The sequence below is a fragment of the Amblyomma mixtum genome, chromosome 1 (assembly GCF_055824585.1).
Source record: "Amblyomma mixtum isolate Tamu chromosome 1, ASM5582458v1, whole genome shotgun sequence".
NCBI classification, from domain to species: Eukaryota; Metazoa; Arthropoda; class Arachnida; order Ixodida; family Ixodidae; genus Amblyomma; species Amblyomma mixtum.
This window is the reverse complement of record NC_143012.1, coordinates 143,849,362-143,867,469: the sequence shown is the minus strand read 5'-3', so window position 1 is coordinate 143,867,469 and position 18,108 is coordinate 143,849,362. Positions and strand designations below refer to the sequence as shown.

General features: G+C 47.0%; 2 protein-coding genes across 2 annotated transcripts; one reads left to right on the top strand and one right to left on the bottom strand.

Moving 5' to 3' along the window:
* Positions 1-7,840: 7,840 nt before the first annotated feature.
* LOC149367819 (uncharacterized) lies at positions 7,841-9,207 on the top strand. The gene has a single exon (XM_089557606.1). The coding sequence runs from the start codon at positions 7,887-7,889 to the stop codon at positions 9,174-9,176; it is 1,290 nt and encodes a 429-aa protein (XP_089413732.1). The 5' UTR covers positions 7,841-7,886; the 3' UTR covers positions 9,177-9,207.
* A 160-nt stretch (positions 9,208-9,367) lies between these two features.
* Positions 9,368-14,565, bottom strand: LOC149367818 (uncharacterized). The gene is made up of 4 exons (XM_089557600.1): positions 14,223-14,565; positions 12,421-13,114; positions 11,442-11,644; positions 9,368-10,731 (listed from the first exon to the last, which is right to left on the bottom strand). The coding sequence occupies exons 1-4, from the start codon at positions 14,414-14,416 to the stop codon at positions 10,248-10,250; spliced, it is 1,575 nt and encodes a 524-aa protein (XP_089413726.1). The 5' UTR covers positions 14,417-14,565; the 3' UTR covers positions 9,368-10,247.
* Positions 14,566-18,108: the final 3,543 nt, after the last annotated feature.

Sequence of the window (18,108 nt, the reverse complement as noted above, 5' to 3'; positions counted from 1 at the left end):
ATAGAGCGCAGTGTACTAAAGCGAGTTCAGAGGATACAGATTCAATTGGCTGCAAATGTGTTTTTTTAGATTGCACGTGTAGACCTTGCGCCTTAAGAAGTGCCTTCGCGCCAAGCAGACATTTGTGCCTTAGTCAGAAACTCCTGAGTGTTGTCTAGTGATTGCAGATACTTCAGCATTCTCTTAAAAATGGACATCCATACCGCGCCTTACACTATCAGGTTTCTGCCGGTAATGAAACACTTCGGGACACCCTGGTGGGCACAATTGGTGTTTACAGGGCTGTTTATTGTGTAGAAAAGGCGAGAGGTGGATAAACACGCTGCGGAAGTTCAATCACCTTTCCCTTTGTTGACATGTGCTCTTTCCAGAATATTTATGTGCGGGCGGAGTATTGCAGTCGTGATGGTTTGAGGCTGTGTGTCGAGATCGCTGAATTCGAGCCGGTCACTTAAGACACCAGGAGGCTCAGGGAGACTACTGCTATGTTATGCAACACGAAGAGACTGAAGCTAAAAATGAAGAAAAAAGAATGCATTGGCGAACAAAGCTTCCCTTTTAAACAGCGCAAGAAACAAGGCGATTAACGGAAACGGGCCCACCTACTCTTTTCAGTCGACGTCCTTGTCCCTTGCTCTGTTTTATAAAATATGATAACCAACTAGCCCGCATATCAACTCTTGGAACGTGAACTGTTTGCGACGCCACTGGTTCTAATTCCTCTAGTGGTTAGCGTATCATGGTGTTTTTATAGAACGTGAGCAGTGTACCCTCCTTCCAAAAATGTTCCATGGTGACTGCGTGTGAGTGGTGCGTATATGTGTGCATACGAAGCCACCGTCCTTGAAGGACACTGCACAACCCGTTGAACTCATACTGGACACTGTCTGGCAAAAATGCATATCCAAAACGAGCGTTCAATCACCATCCATGCACATATCACCCCCCACCCGCCTCAACCTTCCAAAAGCTCTGCCCTCCATAACCTAAAGACGCCAATTAAGCACCCGAAGTACGAACGCGAAAGGGGTACAGAAACCGCCCGGCAGAGAATTCAATATTCAGCAGTTCGACAACAGAGTGAACAAGCCGCCCGCTAGCGATTTTAATCCTTTGTTTTACTGGCAGAACCATTTCAGCGCATCAACGAAAGACAAAATAATTTCATCAGCTTCAATTCATTCCCCCCCCCCCCCCTCCCCCCGCGGAAGCATGTGCAGCGTGTATATTTTGGTGAGCCACAACACCATGGGTTCCTGAAAAATCCTCAGGGACATCCCCGCAGGGGAATGATGGTGAGCAGTGTGCCACCACGGACCGGAGCACCCGCGCTTAGCCGTGCATGGCATGGCCGTGTCCGCGGACAACGGCATTCTAGTTGTGGAGCCGACGCCGAGCCTTTCAACATTTAAGGACCCTCGGCGGAGTCAACACACCACTTTGGCCCCAGCTTCCTGTAGACGGCACCTCCGGCCTGAACCGACCGGGGGAAATCAGTAGTCGCCTTTTTCTGTGCTCCCCTTCATCAACAATGGAGTGCATATTTCAACCGCTCAAAACGACGCACGACGAAGAAAGGAAATCACAGGGCAAGACACGGACCCTGTGCTTGTCTGCGCGTCTTGTCCTGTGCTTTCCTCTCTTCGTCCTGCGTCGTTTTGCGCGGTTGCAATATGCACTCCATTGTCAACCACCAACTAGCCCGCCTTCACTTGTTACATTTCCCCTTAATCTTTCGCTTTCCTACCTTCTTTCTCGCTACTCTCCTCCCTCCTCCTCACTTCTTGTTCTTTGCTTTTTCCTGCGGCGAGGCTTAACTATGTGTGGCCAACTAATCTGACTTACGTCATGGTTGGTTATAGTTGGGGCATACAGCTGGCGTGGGCAGGACTGGCTTGCAAGTTCCTGCCCCGGCCTCTAGTTAAGCTCCGTTGTGGGTGGCGACACCACGAACGGAAAAGTTAATATTTTTATGGCTTTTCCCCTTTCTCCCACGATTGCTCTCTCAAAAGTCAGAGCAGATGACTGTCTTCAAAAAGAAAGGCATCCGTCATGGCGAAGGTGCATTATGGATGTTGATTATGGATGTAGATTATGGATGTAGATTATGAATGTAGATTATGGATGTATAGCTTATGGGTAAGCGAGACCATCACACCTTAAACGACTGGATCGAGTGCATAATTTAGTCTTGCGCCTTTCCACTGGTGCATGCAGAACGTAGCCCATAAACAGTCCTTACGTAGTAGTAGTATAAAATTTCATTCCGCAAAATGGGACGGGAAACTAATGAACCGTTACTTGACGACAGCAGAGCCGTGCTCACTTGCTCGTACATTCTAAATATCTGTTGACAGCAAAAGCATGTACCTAGAACACTCTAACAACAAACCACATACTACCCGGCCACTGCTCTTGCGTTTTGAAGAGATATGCGAAAACATCGGCGCACTAGATACAATGCGAAGCATTGGTCGAAGACTAGATCCACTGCCACGATGGTATAATTTCCCTGCAATCTGTGAATTCACTATTACAGAGTTCCGCAAAAGACGAAATACACGACATGTAATGCAAGAATTTCCTACACTCGAGGAAACGTAAACTACTTTTAAACATTTTTACACAGATGGCTAAAAAACAGATGCATACGATGGAATGCAATGATACGAGGCAACTGGAATGAAATAGTAAGGCTTCCAATGCGTGCATCCTTCTTCATGACCGAATGTTCCGCCATCAGTGTAGGCGCAGAAAAAACGGTAAACGAGAACCACTCGAGTAGTATTATTCACAAAGACTCGCTAAATGTAGTTACAGCCCTTCATTATAAAAATGCAATAATTTCTCTGCTTCTTGGCATCATACACACTTAACAACCGCCGCACTATGGATCAAGGACAAAATGTAAAACTCTGCTCGGTACCAAATCGTGTCGTACTTAAAGGCAACAAGGGAGCAGACTCGTGCGCTCCTCAAGCTGGTGGAAAGCCGATAAAGAAATCAAATGCACCTTTTAATGATTGCTCGAATGTCGTACACCGTAATTTAAGACAAAATTGGCAGTCGGCATGGAGCAACGAAATAAAAACAACAAACTGCACTTAGTAAAGCCAGTTTTAGGGGAACGGAAATCATGTTCGCCCCAGGAACGTTTCATTGAAGTTGTTTTTTGACGTCTATGTATGGGCAACACACACCTTACACACAACTTTCTATTGACAAGACAAACCTGGTTGTGGAAAATGTGGAGCTGAACTGACAGTTAATCACATTTTTTATAATACGCGGAAGTCGAACAACTAAGAAAAATGTATTTTACGGAGTTTTATGACAAACACACTCCTTTGCACTCACTGTTACTCTCGTGAGAAGTTGCAGTTGTGGATATATCTTGTTAGTTCAGCTTTCTTAGCGAAAAAGGTTTCTTCGACGAAGTGTACATTTTGTTGCGAAAGCAACACTATGCGAGTCGCCGAGCCATTTCGCGGAGCTGACGCAAGGCCATACTGAGCATGCGCGAGGACGGCGCACAGTTGGCGCGCCCCCGCCGCCGTCGCTGCGTGTGTGGCTCAAGCGTGGCCCGCATGGAGCGTTTTTCCGGGCGATTCGTCGGCGTCGACGGCACCGGAGCGTTTTTTTGCCGCCGGAGAGGACGTTTTTGCCAAAGCGTCGGGTTCTGTCGAAACGGAAAAAAACGTCGACGCCGCGCCGACGCCGCGAGAGGGCAGCGACAGAGGGCCAATGAGAGCCAGAACGGGCGTCAGGTGACTGTGGACGGAGCCACGCCGGCCGAGAGAGACGCTCTCGCGAGCTCTCTCTGGCACTGTAGCTTGATCACCAAAACTGCGTCGTGCTTCCCGGAAAGGCGGCCGTTTGGCGCTCCGAGGGTACCGAGTTCTAGTTCACTATAGTACCGAGGCTTGGGCTTCGGGTTTCTCGGCCGAAACGGTCGAGCAGCGTGTTGTCTTTCGGAGGAGTCTCTTTTAGCTGGCCGCGCCGTCCCTCAGGGTATCAGCATGTACCAGGGGCACGCGTAAACGGTAGCGCCATCTAGTGACAAGACGCCAAAGCACATCAACGCTGTGTTGAATAAATTTTTTATCTGCAATTACTGATAACTAGGATGGATGCATTGCGAGCCTTTTTTTGTTCCAAGAAGAAAAACTGCAAATAGATGAAAATGCAGCAAGTGACTAAAAGCCAGACAACTGCTTCACCAAGTGTCGTTCTTGCGAGGTAAACACACTGTATTTAGTTAGGCCTAAGAGCTTGAAAATCGTCAAATTATCTGAAAAACAATGGCTAGTTATCGCTTATACCTCTACGCATGGGCGAGCTGCGCGAAGTAAAAGCGAACCGCCACCATTTGAACCAGCTATCACGTCGAAGGATACAGCGGTGACATGTATTTATTCCGAAGCTGGCGAGCAGGGCGCCGCCATCTTGTCAAACATGCCCGTTGCGCGCTGCTCGGCTGCTGACCATGCGGGAGTGAATTCGTTGACTCCGGCGCGGGCGTCGGGCGCGCGACGCGATTTCGCGGGTAAAAAACGCTCCATGCGAGCCAGGCTTCAGAGGTGCCGCCGCCGCACTCGCCAGTTGCGCATGCGCAGAAGCGGCGCATAGCTAGCATGCTGGGGCCGCTGCTGCTGCCGCGCGCTCTCCATCGCCTCTCTCTCTCTCCTCGTTGCTTTCGCAATCCTCCAGGTTTAACGAGAGCTAAAGCACTGCCAATTTTTATGCGAAGCATACTAGCCGCACAACCGAGCTCTTCCTTGCTGCGCCGCGCGCGGCCGCGTAGCTACCACTTGACCTACATCGGCGCACCACGTGATATGACGTCACAACAGCTGTGAAAGCCGGGGCTCAACTCGTGCGCTCGCTTGCGGACGCGCAGCCTCCACCGGCGGCCTAACTCCCGCTCCTTCCGCTAGGGGCGCTGACGTCACAACATCTGTGAAAGCTGGGGCTCAACTCGTGCGCTCGCTTGCGGACGCGCAGCCTCCGCCGGTGGTATGCTTCGCATCCTAGGCTTAACCATAAGCTAAGCCAGGCCATTTTTTACTCCTAGTTTCGCTTTACTTTTTGAGAGACCTCGGCCACATTATCATTCATGGAAAGAAGTCTGAGGCTTTGTTTAACTGGTTGCGAGGCGGAACATCCTTGTCCAGCCAAGAATGAGTGCTGAGCTTACCCGACCTTCTGTGAAGCTTTGCATATTAGCCATTCGTAATATTTCCTTCTTCTTTCGCTACTAGGCAATACGAAAGAATGTTTTAGGCCCTACACACCACCTACAATTAGCACTTCTATAAAATTCTGCAGAAAACAATTTCCCTATGCCTTCAGTTCGGCGCATCATAGCTGAGTTGACTATGTGCCGTCGAACCTAACACAAGTCATTACAAAACATTGCAAAAACCTCCTTTTGTACGGAATGATTACGCGTGTGCCAGCAAGCGCATTCAGTTCCTTATTACCATTTTTTTTCTGGATTTTGTTTCTTGTAAGTACCTCTACCTCTACGAGGCAGTCTACCTCTACGAGCCAGTCGATCATCTGGCGTTGCTAAATTATTGATGCCCTAAAACTTCATTCATCGCCCGGTTTTGACTGCATTCATGCTAAATTTAAAAAAAATACAATAGACCCTTTCGAAAATTCAGCGCCATCTGGTATGTGGCGCGCGAACCGCGGTGCCGCCGCCATTGCTTGGGCATACGGCTGTCGGACTGCGCTCTGACTGCGTCGGAAAGCACGGCCCTCGGCGAAGCCACAACAAGCGAAATTTTCTTGTTTGTCTCGTAGCCATATTCCTTGCATTGGCTCTCTCCAAGCTACAGTCGCGATGCCGGCATGCTGCTGTGTGCCTTTCTGCAGCCAACGCGGCGTAAAAGACGCGCACGGAAACAAGGTGTGTATCCAGAGCGCGGAGCGCATGAAATAGCTGCATGTTTCTTTCTTCTCGTCCGTGACCTGTTCGTTTTCACGTTATAATAAATTATATAAGTATTGCAAGAGCAGCGAAAAGTTCATTCTACCGTGTAGCCCTTCCGCTGTATAGGGAGCATAAGTTCCACCTGATGTGCACTCGAGGACATGCACTGTTTTCGATGCTGGCGACTGTTTCGGCGCGTCATAAAATCAGAACGTTGCTCAAGCGCGCTTGTTTTGGAGTTGCTAGCATCCGTGTCTCGACCATTCATAGTGGGTTCCGTGTGCGCGAAAAAGAGCGCGACGATGCGGCGCGGCGAGGAGCGCCGTCGTTCTCTCCGTTGCGAACCTGCAGCAAAACGACGGCGACATAGGCGGAGTTCAGCAGCAACAGCGGTGTGTTTTCGTTGGGTCAGTGCCTGCGGCTTAGCAAGCACTTCGGTAATCTGTCACCTTGATCTGAAGAGAGCAAACTACGCTACAACCCGAGTATTTTGAACCGACGGCTAGCGCACCGGCACTGCTGATCGATCGCCCGTACCCGGATCGACACGCATTTCTCCCTGCAGTGCGCCTGCTCGTAGTCGAGTACGCCCCAAGTGTTGTTAGCCCTCCTTTATCGACAGCACTTTCGTTTAGTTAAGCTAGGTTTTGCAGCTCTGCCTCACAGTCAAGGCAAAAGGAATATTTTCTCAACGGCAACGGCGATGACCGAAGCCGGTGCGCTTGCCGAGGCGACGATGGATCATGGGGAGGAGCGCAAAAACTGGAAGCCTATACAAAGCATAAACGGCGTGCGTTTCTGGGTTACGGGCAACATTTTCTGTGAATGCAGAACCTAGCGCGACACAGGCAAAAGAGCGCGACAGCGCCGTTCGTCGCTAAAGCCTTCGCTCGAAATTTCGTGTGCATAGAGCTCAGCCTTTAGCAGCATTATAGTGTGTTCAAAGTCATCCCACTAGCTTAGTACTATACTAACGGTACGCGGGTGCGCCTAAACTCTTACCGCGCGACGGATGCTACCACGACGGATAAACTTTTCCTGTGCATATGCATCCCCGGAACTCTGCGCCAGGCTGAAGCACATTCGCAGACAAAATACCAGGGCCACACTCTGTGGTTTCAACTCCTGCCTTGCGAACATACAAAGGTTTTCCTCTATGTGCAAGTGCACATGTGACACTTGCAGAAGTATTAGACACTACATTAATACTGCTAGATGATGCTTAGACGAGCTTGACTGTGCAAGCGTGGTCCATCTTATTCTGTCTTCAACTGTACCGTCTTTGTCAAAAGTAACCAGGATGCATGGTTTGCTTCTAACTTGTACAGTGGAGCCCTTACCGCTTCCCTGAAGCTGAAATGGTCGTTAAAGGGAAGGAGTGCGGGTATTTTTACCTTCCAACACCTTTTGATCTTTAGGAAAGCCACAAGGGCTCCACTGTACAAGCTAGAACCGAGCCATGAAGCCTGGTTACTTTTGATAAAGACGGTATGTACTGAAGAGGTGAAGAAAATGTTCATTTTTCATTTCATTACCTTGATGAATATGCAAGAAGAGTACATCAGATACCATGTTTTCAAAGTGCATGTTTATTTATTCTTTTACATTGTGTATCTTGACCAATACTACGTTGGCTGTACTTTTGCAGGTCTCTTTCCTGGGGTTCCCCAAAAATCCTGGTTTGAAAAAAAAATGGATTGTCGCAATAAGGAGAGACGAGGGCAAGGAGTTCAACATAAACAAGCACACAAAGGTGTGCTCAAAGCACTTTGCTGATGGCGACTTTTATGCAAACTACGCTACCGGCACAAGGCGCCTCAAGGATGATGCGGTGCCAAGCATATTTAGTTTCGCACGCCAGCGAAATAAGGCTCAAAGGAAGCCACCAAAAGAGCGTCGCGTGCAGAATGTTGCTCTGAATGGAGAAGCGACAGAAGCCAGTGGAATGCGAGCTGACAACATTTCTGATGAATGTTCTGAACAGTTTCATGTACCAGCAGCATGTCTGGATGCTGAAATGGACAGCAGCTCCTTGAAGTCACAGCCGCCTCAATGTACACGGGACTGCACTGCACAAAAAGAAGCAGAAGATCTGAGGCAATCACTCACAGCAGTGAAGCATGAGCTGAAAGTTACCGAAGAAGAACTCCGACATGCTCACATGGAACTTCAAAGAGCAAAACAAGAAGCAACAGAAAAGGAAGAAGAAATGAAATCAGTTAAAGAAATGCTGTTTCGTACCAGCAGAGAACTGGAACTCTGCAAAGCAACAGCGGAGAAGCTTGAAAAGAAAGTTGGAAGAGAGTTTTCGATTGATCGATTCAAGCACAGTGATGATGACATGAGATTTTATACCGGTCTGCCATCATATGAAACGTTTAAAGCAATTTTAGTTTTCTGCAATCCAGGGGAACAGGGAGAAAACATCAGACTGAAATCCTCGTCACAAGCACACCCATCGCAGGCAGGCAGGCCAAGAAGCCTCACAGTGGAAAATGAGTTTTTCCTATTTCTTGTGCGAATGCGCCTCGGACTTTTCGAAAAAGACCTTGCTGACAGGTTCTGTGTGTCAACTTCCACAGTGTCAAGAATCTGCGTTACCTGGGCCAGTTTTTCTTTCACGAAACTAACACAGATACCTCTGTGGATGTCGAAGGAGCACATTCAAAGAGAAATGCCACTATCCTTCCAAGGAAAGTATTCTGCTACAAGGGTTATCCTGGACGCAACGGAAATTAAATGTCAGGCAGCCAGCTCACTGGCACTGCAGTCAGCAACATTTTCATCATATAAATCAGCAAACACCTTTAAAGGACTGATTGGCATCTCACCCGACGGTACAGTAACCTTTGTCTCTAATTTGTTCCCCGGGTCCATTTCTGACAAAGAATGTGTGAGCAAGAGTGGTTTCTTGGCCCTTCCCTTCAATGATGGTGATGTTGTCATGGCGGACAAAGGCTTCAAAATTGAAGAAATGCTCGAGAAAATCAACGTGGCCTTGAATAACCCGCCTTTCCTCAGAAGAGGTCAGTTCAGTGAAGAGGAGGTGAAAGAAACTGAAGAGATAGCATCCCTGCGGATACATGTTGAGCGACGCATACAGCGCATCAAAAGTTTTCACATCTTCGATAGGCTCATACCGCTTTCTCTGGGCCCCATCATTAATGAAATGTGGATTGTATGTGCCATCCTAACCAACTTTCAGTCTCCGCTGGTGCAACAATCTGATGAGTGAATGTTGCACATATCTGCTCCTGCCACAATAAAAGGCCAGCTTTGCTTTGCTCTCTTTTTTCGGAGCCTTGATGTTATGTTCTATGTGACTGCAAGTAAGTGCTTGAAAACTGACACTGGACTTTGTGAATAGGGTAGCTGTACAGCCCATTACCCGTCTCCTCACAACCATGACATTCATTTACACGGACATAAAAGAGGAAGACAAAGGCTGCAGGATGCAACATACAGAATACAATGTGCATGCCAGAAAATCTGAGTTATCAGTAAATGCACCCATTTCACATTACGAATTGACACAAGAACTGAGCAATATAAATGCCAGTGCTCGACTTCGTTATTCACTCAGGTAAAGCAACAAGGTCTGGGTGGTCTCCTTCATCCCTTGTCGCTTGGTTACCAGAGAAGCACACTAAGGAAGTCTGGCATGAAAAACCCAGTTTGGCACATTAGGAGCTTTACAACATAACAGTGCAACAATAAGCAAGAACAAATGGAAGGATGAGGTTGTATAGACAGGCATATGAAGGTGGAAGTCACCAGTGCCACAAAGAGTGACATGAATGTCAGCAGTGACTTCGACACTCCAAACTGGTTGCTGGATATCCATTGAACCAACGGAACAAGTATTTGTGTGGGCACGGGGTACAAATGAATATTTGTAGGATTCCGATGTATTTTTCAGTGTTTATTAAATATTTCGACATGCTTGTCATCTCCATCACATAACAAAAACTAAACTATTCTATTTCATGTCACATAAGACACACCCAAGAGTACAGACACGAAACTTTAGTTGCTATGTTTTCTTAACGGTTGGTACCACACTAGTAAATGCAGATCACCACGTAGTACTTGCTGGCCTTAGTCCTGCAGTGAATGAAATGAGAAAGCAAATTATGCTTAAGTTTTCATGTCTCACAAGAGCTATACTTTACTCACATATGACAGAGGAGAAAAAAGTGCAAAAATTTGGTGTCTACATTCCTTTAATTATACTGATACGAGGTGGCAAGCCAAAGAACAGGACGACATGATGGCCGACGAAATACAATTTTAATGGCTGCGGGCCTTAAGGTAGTTTCGAGGCCATGTATGGCAACAGCACAGAAAAAAAGAAGTTGTCAAGTTTTCGTTTTGCAACAGCCCAATCTTGAGCAGAAAACCTGATGCGGTCAATGATCAAGAACTGCTCAGAAAACACAACAAAATCGGTCCAGGATAAACCAGATAAAGCCATCTGGCCAAGGACCTGATAGTAGTAGTCATGGCCATGGTCCAGCCTAAACACGCCCATACTGTCCTTCTTGAGGCAGTGCCCATCCCCCATATCGTCGGGAGTTTTTCCCTTCAAACTGTATGGGCACTTCACCTCAAGAAGGCCATGTAAAGGAGTTTCACACGGGTCGCAGACCAGCCTGTCCGGTGAAGCTCCCAGCCATGGACACGAAGGGTCCACGACCAATCCACTCCGAAAGGCCTCAACATCATGGCCCCTGGCTTTCATCACAGCCACGTACCGTTGCACAGCCGGCTGCTCATTCGTAATGCCGTACCTGCAATAAAAAAAGCCAACATTTCACTTTCGTCTCAAGAGGAACTTTCACCTAGAGCAGAGCTGGGTGTGCCCGCCTGGTCTACAGCAATAAAAGAACTGTTCGCATTGTATTGTAGGGCAGTCGGCTAATCAAATAATGAAGATAAAAGAACACATGCTGTTCTGAACCTGACTTGGTGTATATTCACAGCAAAGAAGCAAATGCTCTCTCTCCAAAGGAGGCCCTCCAACTAATGGAATCCACTGATTTGCATTACATCACGGCAATCCACTATTATGACAATGCAGCAAACAGATATGAGGAGAGCAGAGGGGAGCTTAACCACCAGCTCTTTCTTATTCTATGAGCACAGCCCAGTGTCCAGTGTGACGACACCCTTTGACCTCTTTTTGAAAAGGTCTTTAAAGGGCAACAATGATTTCTTTTTTCAGAAGTCCATGTATTTTGCTGAAATTCTTATGGTGAGCTCTTCAGGCAACCTCCTGTACGCCATGTCATATGCTCCACACCTGTTGATATTCCTTCATTTTCTGAAGAAAAAAATTTTGACCTTTGGTCATTTCAAATAAACACTGATTAAATTTATCACTTGTGGTCACCTGTTGAGCTATTCGACGTGCACATAGGAGTCTTCACAGTACTACCCATGATGCCATGTGTTGTTTGAAATTCACTTTCCATACTTTAAAAAACAAGACCTCACTTACTGAACAGCCCTGACACGAGACAAGTCCTTGTCTGCGGTCAGGTTCTGCAGGCCTTTCTCTGTCCACGTAGGGCGCTTGACCACAACCCCAAATGACGAAGCAGTCAATCGATGGACGCGGGCTTTTTTCCATGTCTCACTGCCAGACTGCTGCCTCGTGTTTTTTTCAAGGTCGATGGCCTCCTGGCTGGATACCTGCAAAGCCTGGAAATAAAACATATTTTAGATAGTTGTTGATATAACAGCTGTTCACCTGTGTAACCTGTCGCCTAAGACTTACTTACATTGGTAGTGCTGATTGCTATGGCTCTACCATTTTGTGTAGACAGCTTAAAAATATTTTTCTCAAAAAAGGGGACAACTTTTTCAAGCCCCTTTCACACGAAGTGGTCTAGCAATCGCACACCAAACTTTTTCTCACCACAGAGGCAGTAGCCAGTATAAACAATTCATTCAATATTTGAGCGGCTATAGCGATGCTTGATGTCAAGGTTACTGTTCTGCAACTGAAATCGTTGCAATTGACACCTGCTAATTAAACTACCAGCTGCTAGTTGTTGGTTTTTCTTTCTTTTTTGTCGTTCATGTGTGGACATCTGTTTTTATTTATTTCAACAGTTACGAAACAGACTGCTGTGCAATTTGCTGCAGCTAGGTTCTCAACATGGAAGGTAAGAAAGAAACAGCACAACACGGAAGCCACACTACAGTCGGATACAACTGAAAAAAAAAAGGCATTTCCCCTCAAATGATCCCCCACCAGCCAACAGTGTCAAGCAATTTTCATTGCGCCCCGGTCAATCTAATTAAGGCGTTGTTATCTGCCACTTCTTGAGATGACACTCCCTGGGATTAACCACAGGGTCCTTTGAGGGGGAATGCCATCCAGTGCGTCCTCGGCCTCATTGAGTCATCCACGAGGTGGATCAGCAAGCCATTTACTCGGTTATCTTCAGCCTCCAGGTAAAAGGTGCACATACCTTAAGGATGGCTGCTTGAGCGGCAGGGAAATCCCCATCTTGCAGCTGCCACTTGCGACATGACTCAAATAGTTGTGGTGGAGTCGGCATTTCTGCAGTGCCAGCATTTGTGCACACTATTTCTGGTGCCACGTGGACTTGAAATCCATGTGGCACGAGAGGCATCAAATACTGCAAAGGACTCCCAACTGGTGTCGGCCCAATTTTTGAAGGTGCTTGAACAAGTTCAATGCTTTCAAGGTGTCTTGAAAATGGCGAAGGACACAGTTCACCAACGCTTGCCCCAAGTGTCCTTATTCTTGAAGAAAGGTCTTCAAATGGCTGGTCGTGCTGTCTTGCGTCGTAAAACCTGGTGCTGATCGGCTTTGAGAGGCCACCTTGTCGTACGCTCCTCCAGTCCACAAACTGCAAAGGTAGAGGTGCGAGTGGGCTGCTACGAGGGCGCCTCCACTGCTGTGGCAGCTCGGTGCATGCTACCTCTGGTGGAGGTTCCTTATAGCCATTGGCCTTTAATAGCAACAATAGCTTTAAAGCGGCTACACTGTGGCTACATGCTCCACAGGCACCAGCTGGGCAATCGCATCTTGCAGACGCCACTGATCCACAGCTCTTCAAAGTGAGGCAGACCTCATAGGGCTTTGACGCCTTCTTCTGGCTCCGATAACAAGTGCACTTGACATGCACCTCATCAGGCCTGCAAAAAAAATACGAACATTTCACGTCAACCATTTAGAGAAATTTTTGACCACTACATACTGATACTGGTTTTTTGTACACTTTCCATTATAGCTCTACGCAACCTATTTGGTGAACTATAGATATGCCAAATAATGATGCTTGCTTGAAACTGCATTACTATATGTAGAGCTCACAATATATGTATTTTTTTTTAGGTACTAGTATCCTATGGTGCTCCTGCTGCTCTTGTTTGGCAGCAGCATGAACATACGCTTGTAGCAAGGGCCTCATTCGGCAGACAGAATGAGACATGCTCCCAGCGTGGAGGTTCCCCTCAGACTGTTTTTGACAAAGGAAAACGAATTCTAAAAGATGTGGGAGTCAAAGAGAGAGTGAGAGAGATATCTCAAAGGGCAAAGCGGCTAGATGTTTATTTACGCTGCGGCGCGCCTCCCGCGACCGACGAGCGGAGCAGATGTGCCAGGCGTCTTGAGTTACCGAACACACGGCACCGGCGTGCCGCGTCGCTTCCCGCTTGCTTCCTCTACACGCTTGTTCCAAGGGAACAGAGAGTAGCCCAACGCAGCACGCTTGCAGTCACTAGCGCAGAACACTGCACAGACGCAGGCGTGTCCAGAGCGTCCGAACTGAGGCCCGCGAAGCAAGAGATGAGAAATTTAAAAAGAGGTGCTTTCACGAATAATCCTAGCACGCAATCGCTGCAGCATAGCCAAACGAAGCATAAAAACAAAAGCGCAGTGCTCACAACAAAGCAGCTGCGGCAAGACTTCTGGTTACTTGTGTAACGCACCGCTCCAGAGCTCAACAGACCAGAGTGCAAAGCTCAGCGCGACTTCAGACAACGTTAAGTACGAGCGCGCATTCTTATCGCATTTTCGCGCAACATGACGCCTGAGTTCTAGTTTGTGCATTAACGGTTGTTAAACACGCTACGCTTATATTTTTCCTAGTGAGAAGACATGCTGCGGTTCGCAACTAGATTTAAACGTGTTATCTGACACTGACGTGCAGCGCAGACGCGCTTCAGTGGTATACACGGACGCAGCAGAAGCACCAAGAACGCGAATGTTTGCAAGTCCGGGAGAGAGGCACTAATACTGTACCTGCAGGATGACACGGCAACGCGCACTGTCGACGGATCGCAGTAAGTCTCGCATACCAGCTTGTAGCTTCGCTGAGAAGTGCGGCCGGACGGACCGCGCACACCGTGGGCATCACAATAGGAGTCCAAAAGCCTTTCCGAAAATCCGCCCGGGATGATATTCAGGTCCCTCGACCACTGCAAATTTTCCGCCATCGCTTTTACAAACGCAGCCAAAGTGCTGTAGACATGCCACAAGGTGAAAACTGGTGAAAACTAGCGCAAACGCTGCGCGAAGGGTGCAAAGATGCCCAAAATATGGCGCACGGAGCCGACTAAAGTTGCTGATGATGATGTCTGCCGAGTTGCCAGACTGAATTTTCTAAAGGGTCTATTGCCTCTAGCTCCTTAATACTAACAAAGATTTTTCAGCAGACTCTCGATAATTCCATTCTGCCAACACAATGGAAAGTCGGGAGGGTGGTTCCATTATTCAAATCAGGAAATCGAACCTCCCCTACAAATTATCGCCCCGTCTCGCTTACTAGTACTTGTTGCAAACTATTAGAGCACGTCATTTTCACTAACCTTGTGAACTTTCTCGAGTCTAATTCCTTTTTTACACCCGCACAGCACGGCTCTCGGAAGTCATTTTCTTGCGAAACCCAACTTGGCAGCTTCACTATCAAACTTCATCATATTTTAGATCGCGCATCAGAAGCTGACTGCATTTTCCTTGATTATTCTAAGGCATTCGACAAGGTATGTCACCGCTTATTATTTTTAAAGCTAACCCAACTGAATATCGACTACACCGTTCTGAAATGGATTGAATACTTTCTTCTTAACCGATCGCAGTTCGTTTCCGCTAATAATTTTAACTCATCTTTCAGCGAAGTTTACTCGGGCGTGCCACAAGGCTCCGTGCTCGGACCCCTTTTATTTCTTATTTACATCAACGACCTCCCTTCCATTGTATCATCTAACATTCTTTTGTTTGCTGACGACTGTGTTGTTTTCCGCGAAATAAAATCCCCCGATGATGCTAACCTTCTTCAGCGTGATCTCTCTAACATTTCTCTTTGGTGTAATGAATGGCTTATGGAACTTAACACTAATAAGTGCAAAATTATGCGAATATCAAGAAGTGCCAACGCTCCGCCTGTGTACTACCTAAATAACGTTCCCTTAAAAGCGGTTACTTCATATAAATACCTGGGTGTTCATATTTCTGCTGACCTTAACTAGAAGCGCCATATTGAGTACATTGCTAACAAAGCTAACCGCATGTTGGGCTATGTCCGCCGTAACTTTTCCAAAACTCCGTCTTCCTTAAAATTATTGCTTTATAAAACACTAATACGTCCTAATCTGGAATACGCCGCCGCCATATGGGATCCCCATCATGATAAACTGATAACTTTGCTTGAGCTAGTTCAAAATAACGCTGCACGCTTTATCCTGTCCAACTTTAACCGTACCGCAAGTGTAACAAGCATGAAAGCTAATCTTTATTTGCCTCTTTTAGCATCCCGCCGGCAGACAATTCGTTTGAGCCTCTTTCATAAGCTATACCATCATCCCATGCTGCATGATGCCCTCATTTCCTCCCCCAGATACGTGTCAAACCGCATTGATCATCGTCACAAAGTTGTATTGAAATGTGTGACACTGTAACTGTATTTCAGTCTTTCTTGCCTCGTACATCACGCGAATGGAACCGCCTTCCCGCAGATATCGTCGACATAAGTGATAACCAGTATTTTCGTTCTGCACTAGCTAACATTGTATAACAGGAATATAATCTTTGTTTTGTATCATGCATTGCATCTGTTTATGTATCTTCATGTTTTGTAACCACTCCCCTCTTTAATGCCTTTGGCCTTGAGGGTTCAATAAATGAAATGAAATGAAAAAGAGCTCGCGCAATTTATGCAGCTTTTATCTTTTAATGCTATTAGTAAAAGTGGGGGTCAACGCGTGGGAGCGACAAGGAGATAACGAAGAACGTTACACTAGAGGACTGTGTAAAAACTTGAAGAACCTAAGGCTCTTCAACGTGCGCTCATCTCGGACGTCACAGGCGCGTTCTTGCGTTTCGCCACAATCGAAATGGGACCAGCGCAGCCAGGGTCGACTCTAAGGCCTTAGAGTCAGCAGCCGAACACCACAGTCAATGAGCCATTATGGAGGCTCTTATTTTGCATCTCCTGTCTGAGACAACGAATGCCACCGAAAGTAAATGTTGAGTTGCACCTACATTTAACGTATTTATCGCACATGACACAAAAGGAAGCTATTTTCTCTCAGTCGTTTAGTGTTAGAGCCGCGCTAATGATCTGGCCAGGCTTATAAATGCCGAAAGCACATTACGGAAGCGCAAATTCGGTTAATTCCGTAGACACCTCGCTTCCCAGAGTTTTGTATTCGCGCACTGGGGGTCATTGCCCTGCTATAGCGCGGGCAGCTTCTGGTGACAAAATCAGCGTTGTGGGACATCTCAATCTGTGCAAAAAAGTATTCCCTATTCCAAAAGAGTGGGACTGAACAGAGTCCCGAACCTGTTCGGAAAGGTTCCTTTGAATGGCTCCGGTTCGGGTTTTGTGGGTGAGCCATTATACTGCAGTTTGGCACCACATTTGGGCTCTGCCTACCCACGTGCAACCGTCCGTTGCAGATGGTTGTGTTCGGGAAAAATGATGTTCTCCTGGATGAGCTGATGCCGAGAGCGTGGAACTTTAATATTCGCACCGATGTGGTGCCAGCAGACGAGATCATTAGTACGTTAATATTTTCGCCGTGCGAGTATTCTGGTGCCGTAACAAACGCAGTTTAGAATTGTTTCTTTAGGGACAACGTTGGCTCTGCATGCATCAGAAAACACGGCGTACCATGGATGCATTGCGGCAGCAAGATAATTCTGGCGTTCCACAGACTAAACCACAGAAGTCTTTTTATTATGTCTTGTATTGGTCCTAGCTTACGCAATGTCAGTAGCGGCCTTTAGACTATGCGAAAAAAATTCCTCCACGCACAGCTACTGCCTAAATTCGATGCTCATTTCAGGTGAGGTTGCTTTTTCCTGCAGCGGGAGCGGTACCTGGCACCCTCGTGGTGCCATTTCATGGTGCGTTGTTCTCTCGTAGAACCATATCCGCACTCTCCACGCTCTAAGAGGTCAAGAAATCTTTAATGACAATTTTTAAGGCCAATTTTTAATGTGTATTTCGAAGAAGCATAATGAATTTTTGTGATGGAGAGTTGAGTTGGGGACTTGTTGCCGCGATCACTACTCCATTTGTCCAAGTGCGCCACGAAACCTTTAGTAATACCTATTAGCCACGTTGAAGGATTCTCAAGCAGACTTACGAGATATTCTTTTCGTCTTAACTCTCAGGTTTCTCCGTGAATGAGGAAGACTTCACGCTGCTTTTCGACTGGCTTCGCGACTGCCGCCGAACGCATGGGCTCGAACTAATCCTGCAAAAAGAGTCGTGGAAATTAGCGCTGGAAGCCCTCGTATCGTCTTTGCAATCAAACTACACATTGACAGCTGTTGATCTGAAGAGCTTCTACGAGCACGAAGACCTCGTGCTGCAAGCCATGAACCTGGTGAGACATTACCAAAGTTTTTTTTTCCGTCATGATAATTTTGCTTCCCGTATTCTACCGCGACATCCATACATTTCGACCGCGGCGAGACGAGAATCGCTTTTGTCATAACTAAGTTTTGAAATTTTGCGTGGTTTGCTTAGGGTGAAGAACAGCCAGTGGTGTTAACAGGGCACTGCCCCTTCCCGGTAGCAGGTTGCGAGGTGTTCAACATGAAGCTTTGTCACACAAGAAAGCATGATAATTTAGAGTGCGTACTCTCCTCGATAAGTTATAGACAAAGGAGGTTGTTGATT

Excerpts from the sequence above, each read along its gene's own strand:
- LOC149367819 (XM_089557606.1), top strand. The coding sequence starts at position 7,887 with ATGCGAGCTGACAACATTTCTGATGAATGTTCTGAACAGTTTCATGTA.
- LOC149367818 (XM_089557600.1), bottom strand. The coding sequence starts at position 14,416 with ATGGCGGAAAATTTGCAGTGGTCGAGGGACCTGAATATCATCCCGGGC. Across the intron at positions 13,115-14,222 it reads GTTGCCGTGTCATCCTGCAG|GCCTGATGAGGTGCATGTCA; the intron begins GTACAGTATTAG and ends TTTTTTTTGCAG. Across the intron at positions 11,645-12,420 it reads CTCAAGCAGCCATCCTTAAG|GCTTTGCAGGTATCCAGCCA; the intron begins GTATGTGCACCT and ends TTTTATTTCCAG.